We start from the raw sequence: 18,821 nt of genomic DNA, 5'->3' as shown, positions 1-18,821 counted from the left end.
CTATCGAGTCAATGTTGCACCCCCCTCATACTCCCACAACGCCGTGACAGCGCCCATGCTCTTTAACCAAGGCCAAGTCAGGCCTTTTCACATCCTGCGACACTATAGCGATGCGGTCGCATTCTGGAGCTGCATTGGACGCATTCACAATTGCTTTTCCTGACAAAAAGCATTGCATGGGTGAAACAGCCTCGGAATGACGTGCGCTTGAACGCGCATTCAAATCAACATTGACACGCCAGCGGCGCAAGAGCTGCAAACTAACAGGTTGGTTACAGTGAATACCGTGTGCCTCAAGACTTTGTTTTGAGCTGCACTCGCACAAGAATCGAGTGAAGCGCTGTATGCGGCAAGAACCGCAGCGCTCATGTTTCTTTGTGCCTCCAATAGTCTTAGCCCCACTACACTCGCTTACGGAAGCAACCCACGGCCATTTTCGATTGACCAAAACCTCGTGCCCGCAACATCGCGCTATCACCCCGTTCGCGAGTCAACTTCTGAGAGCCACGTCCCTAAAACCTGTAGGGCAAGCTCTCGCATTCTTTTTCTCTCCCGGCAGATTGTGCATCTAGAAGGGCAAAGCGCGAAAGGCGCTCCAATCCGTCAAGATGTCGCAAATTGCTTCCAAGGTAAGCTACAACTCACCCCACCATCAGGTCCAGCTTCGCGCCTTCCATTGAGGGCTGCGAGAGGGCCTGCACCACAGTAGACAGCTTCAAGATGCTAATTACAACTGCAGAACATTTACGAGCTGCTGGGTATGTCGCAGCGCACAGCACAGGCACCGAACTCTCACTCATGACCCCGCAGGCAATGACCCCGAGCTCGACCCCGACAGGCCGGCTGACCCACCGACGAGGGCAATCGAGAAGCCCGTCATGAGGCACGGCAAGCGCGAGGGAACCGATGCCCCCAAGCCCATGCCCGAGAGGATGAGCAACCAGAACCGTGCCAAGCAGTCCGACAACGCCAACGACAACGGTACGTCGGATACAGAGAGCAAACCCCATGCTCTATACTCTCACGGGAGTCTCAGTGGACAATTGCTAACGCAGCACAGCATTCCGGGATCGCGGCGTCGGCTCTGACAAGAACCGCGGCAGGGGATCTGGCGGTGAGTGCACTGCCACTGGTCAATTCGTACCTATACTGACGCTCTGCAGAGCCTACCAGCACTGGAGGTCGTGGTGGACAGCGTGGCCGCGGTCGCGGTGGACGCGGCGGTCGCGGAGGCGCTGCTCAGGGTGACCGTCATAGCAGGACTGGCATCGCGTAAGAAATCCCATATCATATTACGGCCATATCTAACCATCTCCAGCGAGCACGACAAGCAGGCCGCACACGGCTGGGGCGGAAAGGACGGCGATGCCGAGTTGGCTGACGAGCAGGCTGGAGAGGCCATGGCTCAGGCTGAAGAGAAGGACGCCATCAAGGAGGACGCTGAGGGCGAGGCCGATGCCGAGCCTGAGGACAAGAGCAAGTCCTACGCCGCCTACCTCGCTGAGCTCGCCGAGAAGAAGCTCTCTCTCGCCGCCCAGAACGTCCGCAAGGCCAACGAGGGCAGCAGCACCAAGTTCCCCGAGGGCACTGCTCTCGCCCGTGAGGAGCAAGAGGACTTCATGGCCGGTTCCCAAGGCAAGGCCAAGCGCGAGCGCGCCCGCAAGGAGAAGGTCCACGTCGAGCTCGACGGTGACCGCATGCTTGCTCCCCCTCCCCGTGAGGGCGGTAGCCGAGGAGGACGCGGCCGTGGCGAAGGTCGTGGCGAGTTCCGCGGTCGTGGCCGTGGCGGCGGTGAATTCCGTGGCGAGGGACGTGGTCGCGGCGAAGGTCGTGGCGAGTTCCGCGGACGTGGCCGTGGCGGTGAGGGTCGTGGACGTGGCGAGGCCCGTGGTCGTGGAGGCCGCGGCGGTGCCCAGTCCAACATCAACATCACCGATTCCAGCGCCTTCCCCAGCCTGGGCGCATAGATTGCGTCAACCTTGGTTCCGGCCTGAAAACAGGACATACCTGCATCCGACAGTCGAGTGTGGATGAAATGAACGAATGAATAAGCTATCTCACGACGGGACGAGCGAACGGAGAGCGAAAGCACAATATCAAGGAATCTCGATCAGAGATGTCGGCGGGCTAAAATACTTACATCTACCGGTACCACGAATGTAGTGAACTTGAGCTCAACCTTTGCAAGTGTTTTGATTCCCCGGTTGGTCTTCTCGTGTGCGGTAGTACGTTTCTATGAACAAGAATAAAAAATTGTATCTGATGATTGTGTGTACCTTGATGGCACTCTCACGCACTTGTCACTAACAAGGAGTGCTTGTAGTAAGGACGAGTGGTACTCGTGTCATCCCGAGGCGTGCTAGAATGCTAGATGTCCAACCAAACGCATCAAGTAAGATAAGACAGTTAAGCATGCAATATGTGGGATAATTACAATGTCGTAGGTTCAGGGACAGGATGTGTACATAATCTCAAGTAGCAGCCCTGTAGCACATGTATGAGTGAATCAAAGTACTGAGACCACGGAGCCACAAAACCATAGACGGATTGAAGTTGCCTCTCTACATGAAGACGATACAAGTCAATACAACCATCCAGTCCTGATATTAGGACGAATCGAGGAGTGGTTTCATGCGCATCTATCGTATGGTGGAGCATATAATCGCTGACCGAGACATATACATCACCGCAAGACGCCTTCACAGTCCACATGCAACCCCATGGTGTTCTCCAGCACTATCCATCATTTCGAAGTGCATAGAAGGATGCTTCAGTTACTTGCTATACGCCGTTCGATAATAAGTGTTCAAATCTTCCCATTTGAAAAGCGTCTTGAAACTACGGAAGGAAAGCCATATGCCCGTAACGCCCCTGCCATTTAACGTCAAATTCCCCATGCTAATAAATGCTGCAAAGCACCGTGTAGATTAAAAGATACGGAAAGGTTTAGAACTCTCACTTCCCCTCTTCAGCAGCCAAGATACCATCTTTGCACGATGCGCACACGAGTAAGGCGCAGTTAACGCACTCATGGGCGAGACTGAACTTCATGGAGAAGATGTTCGACGGGGCATTGAAGGTAGCCTGAGCTTTCCTATCCGCTCGTGGAGGAACGACGTTAGTGACAAAAGACGCTTCGGATGCTCGTCGCCGAAGCTCGATTTCGGTCGTGGAGACCATATTGCCGTAGGTATCTACCACGCGGTCGGAGGAGTACTGAACATCCTCCATGGGTGAGGTTTCGCGTATGGGCACACTTTCAGATAGCGGCGAGGCGACGGAAGTAGTAAGATGGGGCGCTGTTCCAATGGCATCACCAGCTTGGAAGAGCCCGCGAGGAGGCATGTATCCGCCCCGTCCGCGACCGCGCCCTCGTCCGGGTCCGTTACCCCTCCTGAACCCTCGTCCGGCTCTTCTTACAATACCTGCTGGTATGGTCCTCGGCTTAGTCTCGTGGTCTGCTGCGGTTTTGGGTGCTTCGATCTCTGGGTGTATTGAACACCAGCATTTTACACATTCCATCTCAGCCGCGGAATCGTTGATTAGAGCTTTTGCGAGGGGAATTCTGTAGGTTTCGAAGATGTGGTCACAGTTCCATGAGCGGTCCTGGTAGTCTTCCCCTGGCTCTTCACCAAAGTCTAGATCTTGATCTTCCCAGTAACGAGGCCCTCCAGCATCAAGGTTACGTGGAGGAGCTGGCTGTGGCGTAGATATCGCTGCTGCGCCAACAGTCTCTTGCGCTTGAGATGTCTCACTGGATAGCGCCGGTGCATCGTTCGTGCCAGATGGAGACTCGCCCTCATCAGACTCCGTGATGTTGCCGTCACTACCGTCGTCTTCCCCATATTCATTACACGCTCCACCACAGTCCTCCGGCTCGTCCATACACATGTAGCAGAAGTGCGCTCCACATCGACACTCCATGTGTAGACAACCGTACATTCGTTTCAGTCCATGACCGCACTTCGGACACCTCTTATATCCCCAGCTCTTCAGTAGCTCTGTAGTTTCTGCATCGATGCCGAATTCAGAGACATTGCATATAGCGTCCGGGTGAGCGACTTGCCGACATGTGAGACAGATCTCAGCTGAGCAGGTTGGACACGCAAAGACGTTCAACGTTGGCGTTCCAACACCAGAGTCAGCGCGCTTCCCTTGCTTTTTTGTTGCCTGATCGGGCAGAAGCCGTTCTGGAATGAAGGCCGAGCATGTTGGCACTGGACAATAGAATGGATTTGGTGTGAGCCACTCTTCGTACTTGGATTTGAACTCTGTAAACTCCTCCTTCGTCAGATGCGGTTTTGCGTAATGAATTGGTATCTGTCCGCAGCACCTTGGAGGCATGCGCGTGGTATCTTTGCAGCATTCGGTGAACATCCTCTTGATGCACGACCCGCAGTATGCACTACCGCATTGTCTGCACGGCTTGACGACCTCTTTCATGTGCTTTGGACTTTTGGTGCCTGGTAACTCCGTACAGCATATGACACACTGTACTTCTGGCAAGGGCAAAGTAAGAGTAGGCTGTGCTGGTGCTGGTGCTGGTGCTGGAGGAGAACGGGGCCGGGTAAGCGCTGGCTGCGGTGCCGGTTCGTTGGGATGGTCTCGAATAAACGCAAGTCGCAACCGTTCGTAGCGGATGAGGAAGGGATTGGTAGTACTTTGTTCCATACCGACAGAAGACGCGGAATTGGATGATAAGGCGGGTGCGCTGTTGCGTCTTTGCAGAATCGTGGGTGTGGTGGTAGAAGTTGCAACGTTTATGTCGTCGTGACAATAAGGGTCTGAGACCCGTGGTGTGGCCTCTTGGCAGTCCCGTTTGGCGTTTGCATGGTCAATGTCGTGATGGTTGGCAGTCGCGACTGGCGAGGCAACAGCATTCACCTGCGGCCGTACCGCTCGAGAGAACTTGGAACCCATGGTAAACGAGATGGCGTATGCTGCTACTGTGATACATGAAGCTCTCAGCAAGAAGACCTTAAATAGGAAACAGCATGCAATTAAATGTGCGAGGGTTGACTCAAGGCTGTTGACTCAACGGAAGGCGCAGTGGTGCTGCCTGCAGGCAGCCAGCCTTGCGGCGCTGACAGTCATTGGCTTCGATGAGACATCATTACAGTACCCCACAGATACCAGACATCTCCTAGCTTCAATAGGACTGTGGCCTGAAGACGTATCTGATGTACCTCTATAATGTATGCTGATTGATCAATCTGTGCTCCGAGACTCGTGTAGTACTGCGAGAGCATGGTGAGGGCTGACCATGACGTCAGATCACGAGCCTTCGCCCTTCAGCCATATAACTCTGGTAGGGGCACAACAACAGAGCCTCGAAACATAGGATATTCCGCCCTTTCGATAGTAGAGAGCTGCATGCGGTTGAGGGTACGATGTCGTGCACAGCCAGCAGGCGGCCTACTCTCTAGAAGCTCCACCAACCCCGCACAAGGTTTAGCGCCATCTGGGGCTTCATCTTTCGCTAGCTTTCACCCGCACTCGAACACCGTATTCGCCATGATCCATCATCCACATTTGTATCGCAGTACGCCTACTAGGGAACAGTTGCTCGGTCCGCTTCTTGTCGCTACCATCTGATGAACGTCACCTGGCCATCGTTTTGTATCCTAGAGATCATGGCGTGTACCGGCACGAAGGGTAGGCGTCCAGTTGTGTAGCTCAATGTTTTTCCTCAGACGTGATTACAGCTCCGAGTCAGACAAGTTGTCTGATGTTGCTGTGAAGCTCAAAATCTTTTTGTTCGCGATTCCTCGCCAGCTGGAAACCAGACATGCTTCGTCATCAATGTCGCAACTCTCGAAGCTAGTCAGACCCTGAGCCATGCACACGTAGGAAGGCGCATCTCCGAAAGCGATCGATTGTCGTCTCCAGCTGCTGAAAGTCCGTATGGCGCTGCATCAAAGACATGCTAGACTTGATCGGATTTAGGCTCGAAAGGAGAAGAACAGGCTCCACAATCTAAGTTCAGTATTTCGACGGAGTGAAAAGTTCAATGTAATACGTGATATGTGATCCAAGTTATCTCGAAAGGCTCGGCTATAGGCTAGGCTCAACTGCGGATATAACATGACGGCCCGGTGCAATTCAATCTGACCGCACCGAGATGATGTTGAGTAAGCCTACGCCGTTGGGCACAACTCCAAGAGAGAGGTCCAATCTCTTGCATCGGCATCGTGAAATGTGGCGCAGACGGTCGTCTTCACCCGAAATACGCTCATACGTTCATACGCTGGAACCTGGTAGACTTCTGCAGGCTAGACGTAATAGGTGCTATTTCCACGCGGAGCGGGGTATATAGCGTGAACGACTCATGCAAGTCCTTGCACAGGACGACGACATCTAGATTGACCACCACCAGCGATATGCCTTGAAAGAGCGAAGCTAATACACCGCGACTACGTTGATTAAGTTGCGATCGTCACACTGGAAAACGGGTACTCGGATATTGCTGGTATTCTTAGGACTCGGAGCCAACGTGGCTAGCGATGTTCTTGGGTAGGGATCGCAGACTATCGGTGTACCGCGAGGTACTTTTGACATTCAAGGTACTTTGTACCGTTCACAACGTAGTGACCAATTGAGAGACACAGCCAAGCATGGCGGATGGTCGACGACATGCCGAACAACGTGGTCGCGTTTCAGCCGGTACTTCGGTACTAGGTTCGTTGATTAATTACTCGTTATCTAATTTTATTAAATCCAACAACCCGCACCTAGCTAGACAGCACCTTGCCTTACAACGCTAACACCTTCCTTTAACCTTTACTAACACTAATACTAACGTGTCGCAGCACTAAGGCTATCTATACAATATTCTTATTACTAAACAAGGACTCTATAAACGCTACCTTATCTACACTCTTTCTAACTAGTAGGCCTAGCTTGTGCATTAGCACAAATATAGCCTTCTTCTATTACCTAATATAGAGTGCTGCTAGGGCAGCATCTATTCTATTAACCTCTATAGTCTTCTAGGTAATATCGCATCCTAATAGTATAACTATTAAAGTAGCTCTTTCTTTAGCCTTTACTATAACAACGTCTCTAGTAGACTAGACCTTTAGATTACCTTTAGTAATTAGAGAGAGGCCTACCTAGTTACTAGAGTTAAGTGTAGAAACGCTGCGCAGCTTCTAGATCTTTACGTAGATCTAGAGCTCTAGGTCTTTAATATTTAGTTATCGCAGAATAAGAGGGAGCTTAGACTCTAAGATAGTTAACGCAGGCTACAAGATAAAGCAGTATAAGTTATTTAATAGAGATATTTTAAGGCTATTAAGTTAGCAAGAGTAGTAGCAATAAAAGATAGTACCTACCTAGTATTCTAAGTAATGTAGTATAAGTAAGAAGTAGAGGCTCTAAACAAAATTTTTAAGTGTGTCTAAAGGCCCCCCTCTTGCTACTACAACTAAATTCTATAGCCTTAGTTATATCTTTAGACCTAAGAGGGCTTATAGAGTTTTATAGTTCCTGTTGTAGAGGTATCTTCTAACAATTTAATAATTTTTTCTATTTGTAGCTTATCCTAGGCCTTTTAGCCTAAGACTATCGCCCTAGCTAATTGTTGCCGCAGGTAGGCGGAGGGCCTGTTTTCTCGTGAATTCACTCGTTTAGAAGTACTCTACATGCTTCATCACCCTAGTGTACCTACTCAATCAATCATGCCGAACAACGTACCGTCGGCTCGTGTATCCGCTTGGTATTGACGCGATGCTGCTCTGAGAGAAAAGGTGTAGCACAAATGGGTCAGTATCGGGGTCAAGTTACTCAGACTAGATCAGTGACGTGAGAGACTTTCGTTGTACCACCTGCCGAGTGGGGCGGCCCACGAGAGTGTCCTGGTGCTTACTAGATCATCCGGTGGAAAAGCTCTCAAGCGCGCCTGGTCGGCTGCTAGTTGCTCGACAGCACACGCCGAGGCAACGGTCCGGACGTAAACGTGAGCTTGCAAAACGGGAGCATGTCCTCAAAGAGTTTTCCCGAGGATTCGCCAATGTATAATGCGGGTGCTCCAGGTAATACTGGGGTCTACCCCGAGGAGCTATACCGCCGATTTCTCAGCCCAACGGAATGTCGGACCTCACAGCAGACGCTACTGAGCAGATGCTAGAGACCAAGGTTTGCGACTTTGCGGCGCAGTTGGAGACGGAAGCATGGAAGCTCGAATACGACACCAACCCCGCACTGGGTGTCTTGCCCTGGGCTTGGACGTCTTGAGCCAGCGAGACAGGGCGCCTCACGCACCTCCCACTGCGAGCTTGGCTGTTCTGTGGCGCTCGGAAAGGGCTTTTGAGTGTGAGCTTATATGCACGTCCGGGGTTGACGTAGGTAGATGACGATGGACACGGCCAGGGTCATTCAACGCGCCCGTGCGCGTAGCTCAAGGGAGACGGGAGAGAAGCAATATTTCTTCTTTTGCTTGTGGAGCTACCCTGACGTGATGCAGCTGCGAGAAGTCGATGGTCGCTGCATATGCGCAGCAGTCTTGACTGGAGACGGACCATGTGATGGGGCTTCCAAGGAAACATCGGGGCCAGAAGAACACAGCGGAGGCACCGGGGTGCGCTCCATCGAGTCATTGAGGGCTTAGGGGCGGGGATCAGCAGGTTCTGCACACGTCCCCCGCAGAAGAAGAGGCAGCCGCTTGCGCCTGGGGTCGTGACGGCGCATGGTGCTAGGGGACGGGTAGCTGGGCGCTGGGGAAGCTATGCCCTGCCCATGTCACTTGCTGCTCGCGGCTGTGAATAAAGCTGTCATGGCGCCCGGGACTTTTGGCGTGTGTCTGCGAGCGCTCTCAACTCCTACTTGCATACTACCACAGTAGATTTATATTACTGTGTTCTTGTATCTCAATCGCCGCGTTTCCCAGCCAGCCGGACACCATGCTGTGGCTTGCACAAGCATTGTTTGCGGGCCTTGCCCACGCCCAGGTATGTTTGGACATCCTCTAATTACGCACCACAACGCCGTTGGCACTGCAAGATATTTGTATTCAAGCTGCAGAGATGCTGCGCGATCTTGCGCATCTTGTTGTTGCCCTCTTCCCCTTTCTGCGCGCAGTACAATTCACCCCTGCAGCCTTGTTTACGAGCTTACGCTGACCATAAACAAGTATTCTAACAACACGGGCTCCAACGACACCAGCAGTCCATTGAACTTTGCTGAGAGTCCTCCATACTACCCCAGCCCGTACGTACAAATTTCGGCATTTTACAAGTCATTAGCCGTAGAAGTGGGCTTGACAGGTGTGGGGAAGAGCGAAGGAGCGCCGGCTCCACCAAGCTCTCACATGCGGCAGTTGCATCGCGACATGACCGAGCTTCACGTCTGGAACACGATTGCTGACTCGAAAATAGATGGGCAGAGGACACCACCGGCGACTGGGCTGATGCCATTACCAAGGCAAAGGCATTTGTCAGCCAGCTTACTCTCATCGAGAAAGTGAACCTCACCACCGGAACTGGATGGCAGAGTGACGCCTGCGTTGGCAACGTTGGCGCCATCCCCCGTCTCGACTTCGACCCTCTCTGCTTGCAAGACAGCCCTCTGGGTATTCGTTTCGCCGATTACGTCTCTGCTTTCCCTGCAGGTGGCACTATCGCTGCATCATGGGACCGTGGCGAGTTCTACCGCCGCGGCTACCAGATGGGTCAGGAGCACCGCGCAAAGGGTGTCGACGTGCAACTCGGCCCTGCCATCGGTCCTCTTGGTCGCCATCCCAAGGGTGGAGTAGGTTGTTCGACCCAATTGCATTAACATTCACTAACATTTGCCCAGCGTAACTGGGAAGGTTTCTCTCCTGACCCGGTCCTGACTGGCCATGCTGTAGCCGACACCGTCCGCGGTATCCAGGACGCTGGTGTCATTGCCTGCACCAAGCATTTCATCATGAACGAGCAGGAGCACTTCCGCCAGCCCGGTAACTTCGAGGACTTTGGCTTCGTCGATGCCATCAGCTCCAACTTGGATGACAAGACTCTGCACGAGCTCTACCTGTGGCCTTTCGCCGACGCCATCCGTGCTGGAACTGGATCCATCATGTGCTCTTACAACAAGGTCAACAACTCCCAGGTCTGCCAGAACTCGTACCTCCAGAACTACATCCTGAAGGGCGAGCTTGGATTCCAAGGATTTATCGTCTCTGATTGGGATGCTCAACACTCTGGTGTCTCTTCCACCCTTGCTGGTCTGGACATGACTATGCCTGGTGACACCGACTTCAACTCCGGCCAGTCCTTCTGGGGAACCAACCTGACCATCTCCATCCTCAACGGCACCGTTCCCCAATGGCGTCTCGACGATGCGGCTGTCCGTATCATGGCTGCCTACTACTTCGTCGGCCTCGACGAGTCCATCCCTGTCAACTTCGACAGCTGGCAACGCGACACTTACGGATACGAGCACTACTACGCACAGGTTGGCAACAAGCTCGTCAACCAGCACATTGACGTTCGCATGGACCACTTCCGCTCCATTCGCCGCTCTGCTGCCAAGTCGACTGTCATGCTCAAGAACTCTGGTGTCCTTCCTCTCTCTGGAAACGAGAAGTGGACTGGTGTCTTCGGTAACGACGCTGGTGAGAACGAGTACGGTCCCAATGGATGCGCCGACCGTGGCTGTGACAACGGCACTCTGGCCATGGGCTGGGGATCGGGAACCGCTGACTTCCCTTACTTGGTCACCCCTCTCGAGTCCATCAAGCGCGAGGTCACTGACAACGGTGGTGTCGTCACTTCCGTCACCGACAACTGGGCCTACGCCCAGATCCAGGCAATGGCTAGCCAGGTTAGCCACGCTATCGTCTTTGTTAACGCCGACTCTGGTGAAGGTTACATCACCGTCGATGGTATATTTTATCCTGCTTTCATACTGAAACCTTACTAACTCAGGCACAGGTAACATGGGTGACCGCAACAACCTCACTGTTTGGCAAGACGGTGAGACTCTGATCCAGAACGTGTCGGCACTGTGCAACAACACCATTGTTGTCATCCACTCTGTCGGACCTGTCCTTGTCAACAACTTCTACGACAACGAGAACATCACTGCCATTCTCTGGGCTGGTCTCCCCGGCCAAGAGTCTGGTAACGCCATCGTCGACATCCTCTACGGCCGCCACAACCCCGGTGGCAAGCTTCCCTTCACCATTGGCAGCTCCCAGGAAGAGTACGGCCCCGATGTCACTTACGAGCCCACCAACGGCCACGGCAGCCCCCAGGACAACTTCGACGAGGGTGTCTTCATTGACTACCGCGCGTTCGACAAGAAGAACATCACTCCCATCTACGAGTTCGGTTTCGGTCTCTCCTACACCACCTTCGAGTACTCTAACATCAGTGTCGTCAAGGTGCCTGCTGGCGCATACGAGCCCACTACTGGCCAGACCATCGCTGCCCCTACTCTTGGCAACTACAGCAGGAACATTGAGGAGTACCAGTTCCCCGCCAACTTCACCCGCCCGGCCACCTTCATCTACCCCTACCTGAACTCGACTGACCTTGCTGAGGCGTCGCAAGACCCTGAGTACGGTGTCGACTACACGTGGCCCGAAGGTTCCACTGATGGCTCACCCCAGGCTCGCATCGCCGCCGGTGGTGCTCCCGGTGGTAACCCTCAGCTGTGGGACGTCCTCTACACTGTCGAGGCCACCATCACCAACAACGGCACCGTCGCTGGTGACGAAGTTGTACAGTGCTACATTGCTCTCGGTGGCCCTGAGGACCCTGTAGTCCAGCTCCGCGCCTTTGACCGTCTGAGCATCCAGCCCGGTATGAGCGCTACCTTCCACGCTGACATCACCCGCCGTGACATCAGCAACTGGGACGTCGCTGCCCAGAACTGGGTCATCTCCGAGTACCCCAAGACGGTGTACGTCGGTGCCAGCTCGCGTAAGTTGTTGCTTACTGCGGAGATGGACACCAGCGACTACATTTCCTAGAGTCGTTGAGATCTGTATTGTTTGGATAAACACCATCAACAGTAATGTTCAATCCTTAATTGTGAGCTAGTCATAGCTAGTTTTATGAAGAAACGAATCTTTGTAACTATTGCCTGATGGTGTGTGCACGTGTCTTGCCTGTCAAACTTGGTGAAACCGCTACATGTACGCTTGATCGATCCAGACAGACGGCTATGGTGCCCTATCGCGATGGATTGAGGGGTAATGCGTATCGCGGGCCGGCTGCGCTTCGGCGTGGAGCCTCGATGACGGGCGATAGTCAAGGACTGCGTTTACGAGGCGACTAATGTAGCTAGAGCGATCAAAATTAGACGCGTCACGGGACGAACGCTGCAAAGTTGCGATCGTTATGCAGGATGTTGACGCGGTATTCTGCGACGTTCTTCGCTCATCGTGTAGCAGCACACACAGCAAGCGAGCGTGAGTAAGCGTCCGAAGCGGCAACGATTGGCGTCGTGCTGGTGGGCCGTTGGTGCAGCCAGCAGCGATCCTGTTGGCGGCATGCGAACGGTTTTCAAGCCCTATTGCATAGCGTCATTGTTTGCTTGGCCGGGCCTGACGCGCACAGTCGGCACCTGAGCGTTTGTGGCTTCTGGGTGCGCTGGAGAAGCAATGCTCAGGGTGCAATGACAGGAGGCCGGCATCATATTGCAGGCGTCCCGTTTGACAGCGGCGCAGCGTGCATATGTGTTTGAAAGCCTGGGTCTGGGTCGCTCGCTCACGGCTGGGGGCGCGCTGCCAGCTACCGCGTTATTTTGATCACGAGTGCGCACGGATAGCATCTTGAGCCAGGACACCAAGGCGACGTAATTTGTCCCCTTCCGTGCTCCTGCGGCTCTGCTCCATTATCTCTCTATCGATAGCCACCGACTATCTAGTATCCCACGCGTCGCGCATTGTCACCGTTGTCTCGCTGCGTCCTGAGGTCATCGCCACGCCTGCGCTAGCCACCAAGTCGCGTCGTGCTGGAATAACAAACACGCCGATACGTCGACCCTTCCGCCCACGACCGCGCGCTCTTCCACCCTTCTCGTCACCACCGCCCTGCGACGCCTGCCCCCGGCCCGCCGCCGCTCCCTGGACGACGCCTTCCAGTCGCGCGCAGTGCATTGGGAATCCAACACCGACGTTTTGCGGTAAGCAGCTCCCGTTCCGAGTGTGTCGAGTCGCTTGGTGGGGCGCCTGGCTGGCTGCCCTTCGCACGTCCGTGGCTGGCTCGTCCCTCTCCCATGGTCCGCCGTCACCACCCAAAACAAATAAAACACGAATGCACACACTCGCACAACTCTCGCTGATACAGTCTCCTCCTCCACAGACTCGCTCGCTAGCCCCCCGCATGCACCATGTCGACTCGTAGAAGTCTTCGTTCGCGCAGAGACGCCCAGCAGCAGTCTGAACCCGACACGCCAGATGCCACGCCCTCGCGCAAGCGCAGGCGGGTGAGCAGCCCCAACACCACCAGTGTTGCGGCGAACTTGTACTCACTCGCACAGTTGAATGGCGCCGCCCAAGAGCCCGCTGCTACGGCCGCCCCCGACCCGCCCCGTACCCGCATCACAGAGTCGGTTGCCAGCAACGACTCCAACACGACACTGCCCAACGGCAGAGACGCAGAAAATCCCATGGACCCCATAGAGCGCCAGAACATTGTTATAGCCGCCCTCCGCGTGCCTGGCTATGTGCCCCACGCCGCCATCGACTATGCCAACGACCTGCAGTCGCAGCGCAACAAGGGCAAGAACATCCCGGCCTTTGCCAAGATTGCTGCGCGCGACTGGTGCTTCTTCGTTCAGGACACGCAAGTTAGAATCGGCCGTGTAGACTCGAACACTCGCTCCAACCAGCAGAGCTCTCAGCCCGACCTCTCTGGGCTGCCACCAAGTGACCCCAACCGCCAGGACTGGGGCGTGCACATTGACCTCGGACCTGAGCGCCAGATATCTCGCGTCCACGCCGAGATCAACTTTGAGGTTGACGACCAGCAGTGGTACATCACCGTGAACAGCCGCAACGGACTCAAGCTGGACGACCGCCATCTCACCAGAGGAGATAAGGCACCCCTACACTCGGGTATCTGTATCAGCATTATGAGTACGCAGATGCTGTTCCTTCTCGCCAACCAGGAGGACCACTTCCACCCCATGTTGTGGCGTCAGGTCAAGAATGAGGACGCCGCCGAGTCTGACAATGACGGCAACCCGCCGCCAAAACCCCATCAGCACGCGCATCCCAGCGGACCTACACCCAAGCGCGACCAGTACGATCCGTTCCCACCGTCTTCGCACCCTCGCAACAAACACCAATCGTCACAAGCATACTACAATCAGATGACATCCACGCCTGGATACCCACAACCTGGTACCCCCATGACCTTCCGCGGCGAAAAGGACCCGCGCAGCAAAGGCTCGCCTGCTACTTTCTCTCGAGCAGTTCTACTCGAAAATGGAGACGATATTGACTACAGTCTAGACTCAACCAAAGAAATCAAGCCGCCTCACAGCTACGCCCAGCTCATCGGCCAAGCGATCCTCAGCAGCGAGGAGGAGATGCTCACGCTTGCCAACATCTACGACTACATCAAGTCCCGGTATGCCTTCTTCCGCCACACAAACAGCGGCTGGCAGAACAGCATTCGACACAATCTGTCCCTCAACAAGTCGTTTGAGAAAGTTGCACGCCGCACCGACGAGCCTGGCAAGGGTATGAAGTGGAAGATTGCAGAGTCAGAGAAGGAAGAGTTCATCAAGAAGCAACTGCTTAACCCCCGCAAGGGCGGCGTGGCAATCGGATACCGCATAGACGGCTCAGGGCCTAGTTCGCCCGCGCTGGGCAATCCATCTCAAGCCACCGAGCGCCTTGTAGGTGCCTTGGAGCGCGACAACCGCCAAAGCCAATACCCTCCTCGCGTCAAGTCGCCTCCACGATCTGCTACGCCCCCGCTTTCGTCGGTCCCGATGGCCACCGAATCCTACACTCCAGACCGCGGCCCACGCCCATTTGGAGGTTTCAAGCAATCGCCGACTATACGCGACCAGGATCGGTTCGTCACTCCGGCGAAGCGCCTTGTTTATGGAGCCAATGACGGCCAGGAACCTACTCACATCAAGCAGGACGAATCTCGACTGGAATCATCACCCGGTGTGGACCCCGTTAAGCAGAGTGTCCCTGGTATGAAGACAGACGTCGGTAACTCACCACCGACCCTGTACTCGGACACCGGGTCGAACAACATGAATGGCAACTACGATGCGAACCGAATGAACAATGCCCTCGTCACCCCACTTGTTTCCCGCCACGCACCCCGTCTCGCACCCCCAAGCACAGCTCAAATGCCCAGCCAGTACATGGCATTCTCCAGTCCAGCACCTTTCTGGAAGTTCGTCGACCTCCCTAGCACACCTGCCAAAGCACCACTCGAGCTCAGCCCTATCAAACTACAACGTCCAGATTTCAAAGATGGCGATGACGACGACCACCCCAGTTCACCCCCCATGCTGCCGTACAACAGCGCAGAGCCTGAAGACAATGAAGATCAAGATCAAGATGCCGAGGAGAAAGGCGAGGAAGAGGAAGATGCCGGCCCAGAGAGTCCAAGTCGTACCGTCTCCAGACCCGCCAGTCGGCATATCGGAAGCCAACGTTCTCGATCAAATAGCAACGTCAACGGGCTTGGATTGGGTATCGTGGGCAATGGAGGGATGGTCCGCGGCGCCAGCCTGACGAGCTTCGAGGAGGAGCCTGAGCCCGAGGAGGAAAGCTATGATCTGTCAAAGTATGCTGCGAATGCGTCCTTGTCTTCGGTGATAGTTCAATGCTAACATGTCGTCAGGGGCTTCCAGAAAATCGGCTCCTTCCACCGCAGCATGGCTCAAGCCCACGGTCTCGGCAGCATCGGCAGTCGTGCTACCGCTACGCCACCACCGCATCCTCCCCATCTCGCGCGCACCAGTGTCCCTGCAAACATGTAGACTGAGTTGCAGGACGATATAGACCAACAGACGTTAGCGATATATCTTCTCCTTTCACGCTTCGGTACAGATCCTATACTACCATCTGACGACGGTGTGGGTAGTCTAAACTCTTCTCAATGAGTGAAAGTTGGATTATGACGGTTACGACACTTTCTTGTTGTGTGTTTGATTAGGTTGCATCTCGATTTCTCGGTTTCTCGGTTTATCGGTCCGCAAAACTCTGCGTGTGCATGGAGTTGAGTGTGTTGTTCGTCATACGGTTCGTTGTCTTCATTCTATTGCTGTATCACTTTATCGATCGATGGAATTACTCCGCTTATGGCGTTCTGTGTGGCATTATGGCATTATGGGCGAAAAAGGGTGCGTTATGATAATGATGGGGCATTCAATTTCTTTCCTGCTACTATTTGCATCGGTTACGAGGGGGAGGGGTAGGATAAGATGGCTATGCGTATGGATTATGGAGGAGTGGGAAAGCTTGGATGGTGTATGCTTGTAGTGTTAGGCAATGAATGAAAGCATATATCTTTTGAAAGTGGTTCCTGCTCGGATGTTTGACGTGTTTACAAATGTGACCATCGCAAATGGGACTGGGATGGCATGCATGGCCTGTAGTTACTCTAGCTTCGATGGCAAAGTTCATTTGGTACGGGTCAGATACCAGCTGTTCGATTGCACATATATCGCCTCACATATATATTGGGATGCCTCATCACTTTCAATTCCCTTTCATTGTTCCCTCCCTGCTGACCGTGCAGGTAACATAAGCTACCTAGGTACCGATATACACAAGTCCACCCCCCTCAGTCATCCCATTTCCCATCCCCATCCATCGTCAGACCAATACGCAATGCAATCCAGCCCAGCCTAATCTAATTGATCTCCTTATGAGGGAACCACTTGCTCGGCTTGAGGTTCTTCTCCTCAAGCGGCGCATCCAACACGCCCAATCGCCTTATTTCGCCCGCAGACGGTGCGTCGTCGCGTTTTATGTTGGCTTCCGCTTTGCGGTACGCGGCTTGGAGCGCGAGGGTACGGGCAGCCTGTTGAGATTTCCGTATTAGCACTGGTTCTGGTTGGAGGGTTGGAAGACGGGAGGGGATGGTAGGGGGGTGGGAAAGGGAGGGGATTAGGGGTACACACCTCCTTCTTGTGATGAAGGCACTCGTAGTAGTCCTCAAGAACTGGCGCGCATTTTGCCTTGCCAGAGTCGTCCTCGGCGTTTGTGTTGGTCGTGTAGCATGCTAGGACTTCTTGCCAGAAGGGGAAGCAGCGGGATGGGCCTGGGTGTTTGCGTTAGCTGGTGTTTTGAGAGTGCCTATCTTTGAACGAATCTTCTTGCTTCGTATGTGATAGGGTCGAGCTCGGAGAGCTTTGGAGGGTTGATGCGCGAGCGAGAGGGTTGGTAGAGGCGGGACTTGGAGCGAGCGAGTGGTTGACTGGCGGTATGTGAAGGTATCGATTTTTCAAGAGTAAAGGCCCGTTTCCGAGTGGTCGAGGCCGTCCGTTGGACTTGTCGGTTGTGCTGCCGGTCGTGTCCATAAACTCATATCGTGCCCTAGGGTCAGCGCAGTCTCCGCATGACTGCGGTTGCCCTTTGCGCCGACATTGCGTCTGATTGCCGCGCCTCCCCATTCCTTCCTCTTGTTCTCAAAATTCGTATTGTCCGTGGAGGCACTCGCATCGAGTAGCCGCCGTGGTCGCTATTCGCATTCGTCCCAGGTTCGCTCTTCGTGGTGCCATTGCGCTCGCTCGGCTGCCTCCGCCAACCCCCAAAGCTCCCGAGATTATCCCCCAGGAAGCGAATTGTACGTACCACCAGCAAGTCCGTATCCTGAAGCCATTGTCGCGGTGTTTAAGTGGGGGTCTTGAGTCGCGATGTGCTGCTGCTGTGAACTCGAGCAGCTTGTGTTACGTCAGCAGCGCACGGGCCTTCTGTCGCGGAGCCGATGGCGCTGGGCCTGCGCTGTTCGCACCCAGCATCTCTACATCGTCTCAACAAGCCATGTCTGCATATTCTTTTTCTGCAACGTGGCCTGCATATCGGTCGCAGCGAGACAAGGCCTCTATCGGAAAACCAACTCATAGTATGCTTGATGATCCATGGATTTAATCTGCATCCGATATGCTGTAAGCCCGCATGCCTCACTGCGTAAACCGGTGGAGGAAACTCCGCCACAGCCACATAACTTGGCTGCATGCATCATGTCCACTTCTTCAGCTCAGCTCGCCAGGCTGCGACTTTGCATCAACATTCTCCAAATCCAAGACCGACAGCTGCTCTTGCCGCATACCGTTCCTAGCCAAGCAGTCACAAAGGATACATTGATAAGTCTCTCAGACATCGAGTAGCGACTTGCGCTCGCAAACGTATTCGCCAATACGCAACAAGGAGCCCGCCCAGACATGTCTGATAGCGAAAACGTCTGTGTCGGCTGTAAGCATCCAATAGTGGACGAATCGATAGAAGGCGACATGACACTGAAGGAATATGATGTTCGCATCGATTCCAAGGAGATGGCAGTGGGAGTCGACTCTAAGTGTCGGAACTGCGCTGTCATTCTTGACGCTATCGTCACTTTTCTTGGGCGCGAAGACCGACCATTCATGCCAAATAAAACATCCGTTTTCCCTAATGAGAGAAAGCAAGAGCTTGTCATCAACATCGGTCGAAGATTTGAAGTCATGCGTTCCAGCGGTATGTCTGAATAATCTACAGTTACGCTCGAACTAATAGTACGTAAGATCCTCCACGAAGTTCTAAGCCTTTCACGTTTGATGCCTGGAATTTCAAAAGATTCCGACCGCTTTCTGAAGACACTTCTTCGCAAGATACTATGCGTATGATTCAGGAGTGGAAGACCATCTGTATA

The 18,821-nt window shown here is 53.9% G+C and overlaps 5 protein-coding genes across 5 annotated transcripts; 3 read left to right on the top strand and 2 right to left on the bottom strand.

The window, feature by feature from the left end:
• Positions 1-608: 608 nt before the first annotated feature.
• On the top strand, positions 609-1,967 carry J4E83_007127 (uncharacterized protein; the record flags this gene model as incomplete). The annotated part of the gene is made up of 6 exons (XM_049334032.1): positions 609-629; positions 740-758; positions 811-981; positions 1,061-1,114; positions 1,164-1,272; positions 1,319-1,967. The coding sequence occupies 6 exons, from the start codon at positions 609-611 to the stop codon at positions 1,965-1,967; spliced, it is 1,023 nt and encodes a 340-aa protein (XP_049186843.1).
• A 988-nt stretch (positions 1,968-2,955) lies between these two features.
• J4E83_007126 (uncharacterized protein) lies at positions 2,956-3,885 on the bottom strand (the record flags this gene model as incomplete). The annotated part of the gene is made up of 1 exon (XM_049334031.1): positions 2,956-3,885. One exon carries the CDS (start codon positions 3,883-3,885, stop codon positions 2,956-2,958), a length of 930 nt encoding a protein of 309 aa, XP_049186842.1.
• Positions 3,886-8,900: 5,015 nt separating this feature from the next.
• J4E83_007125 (uncharacterized protein) lies at positions 8,901-11,956 on the top strand (the record flags this gene model as incomplete). Its single annotated transcript, XM_049334030.1, has 5 exons — positions 8,901-8,948; positions 9,131-9,207; positions 9,375-9,747; positions 9,796-10,864; positions 10,914-11,956. The coding sequence occupies 5 exons, from the start codon at positions 8,901-8,903 to the stop codon at positions 11,954-11,956; spliced, it is 2,610 nt and encodes an 869-aa protein (XP_049186841.1).
• A 1,364-nt stretch (positions 11,957-13,320) lies between these two features.
• Positions 13,321-15,945, top strand: J4E83_007124 (uncharacterized protein; the record flags this gene model as incomplete). Its single annotated transcript, XM_049334029.1, has 2 exons — positions 13,321-15,749; positions 15,807-15,945. 2 exons carry the CDS (start codon positions 13,321-13,323, stop codon positions 15,943-15,945), a joined length of 2,568 nt encoding a protein of 855 aa, XP_049186840.1.
• An 875-nt stretch (positions 15,946-16,820) lies between these two features.
• J4E83_007123 (uncharacterized protein) lies at positions 16,821-17,792 on the bottom strand (the record flags this gene model as incomplete). Its single annotated transcript, XM_049334028.1, has 3 exons — positions 16,821-16,991; positions 17,092-17,231; positions 17,765-17,792. 3 exons carry the CDS (start codon positions 17,790-17,792, stop codon positions 16,821-16,823), a joined length of 339 nt encoding a protein of 112 aa, XP_049186839.1.
• Between the last annotated feature and the right edge of the window lie 1,029 nt (positions 17,793-18,821).

The sequence above is a fragment of the Alternaria metachromatica genome, assembly GCF_023757995.1.
Source record: "Alternaria metachromatica strain BMP 0045 chromosome Unknown scaffold_17, whole genome shotgun sequence".
Taxonomy (NCBI): domain Eukaryota; kingdom Fungi; phylum Ascomycota; class Dothideomycetes; order Pleosporales; family Pleosporaceae; genus Alternaria; species Alternaria metachromatica.
Note: the sequence above shows the minus strand (reverse complement) of the source record. Positions and strands in the feature narration are given on the sequence as shown.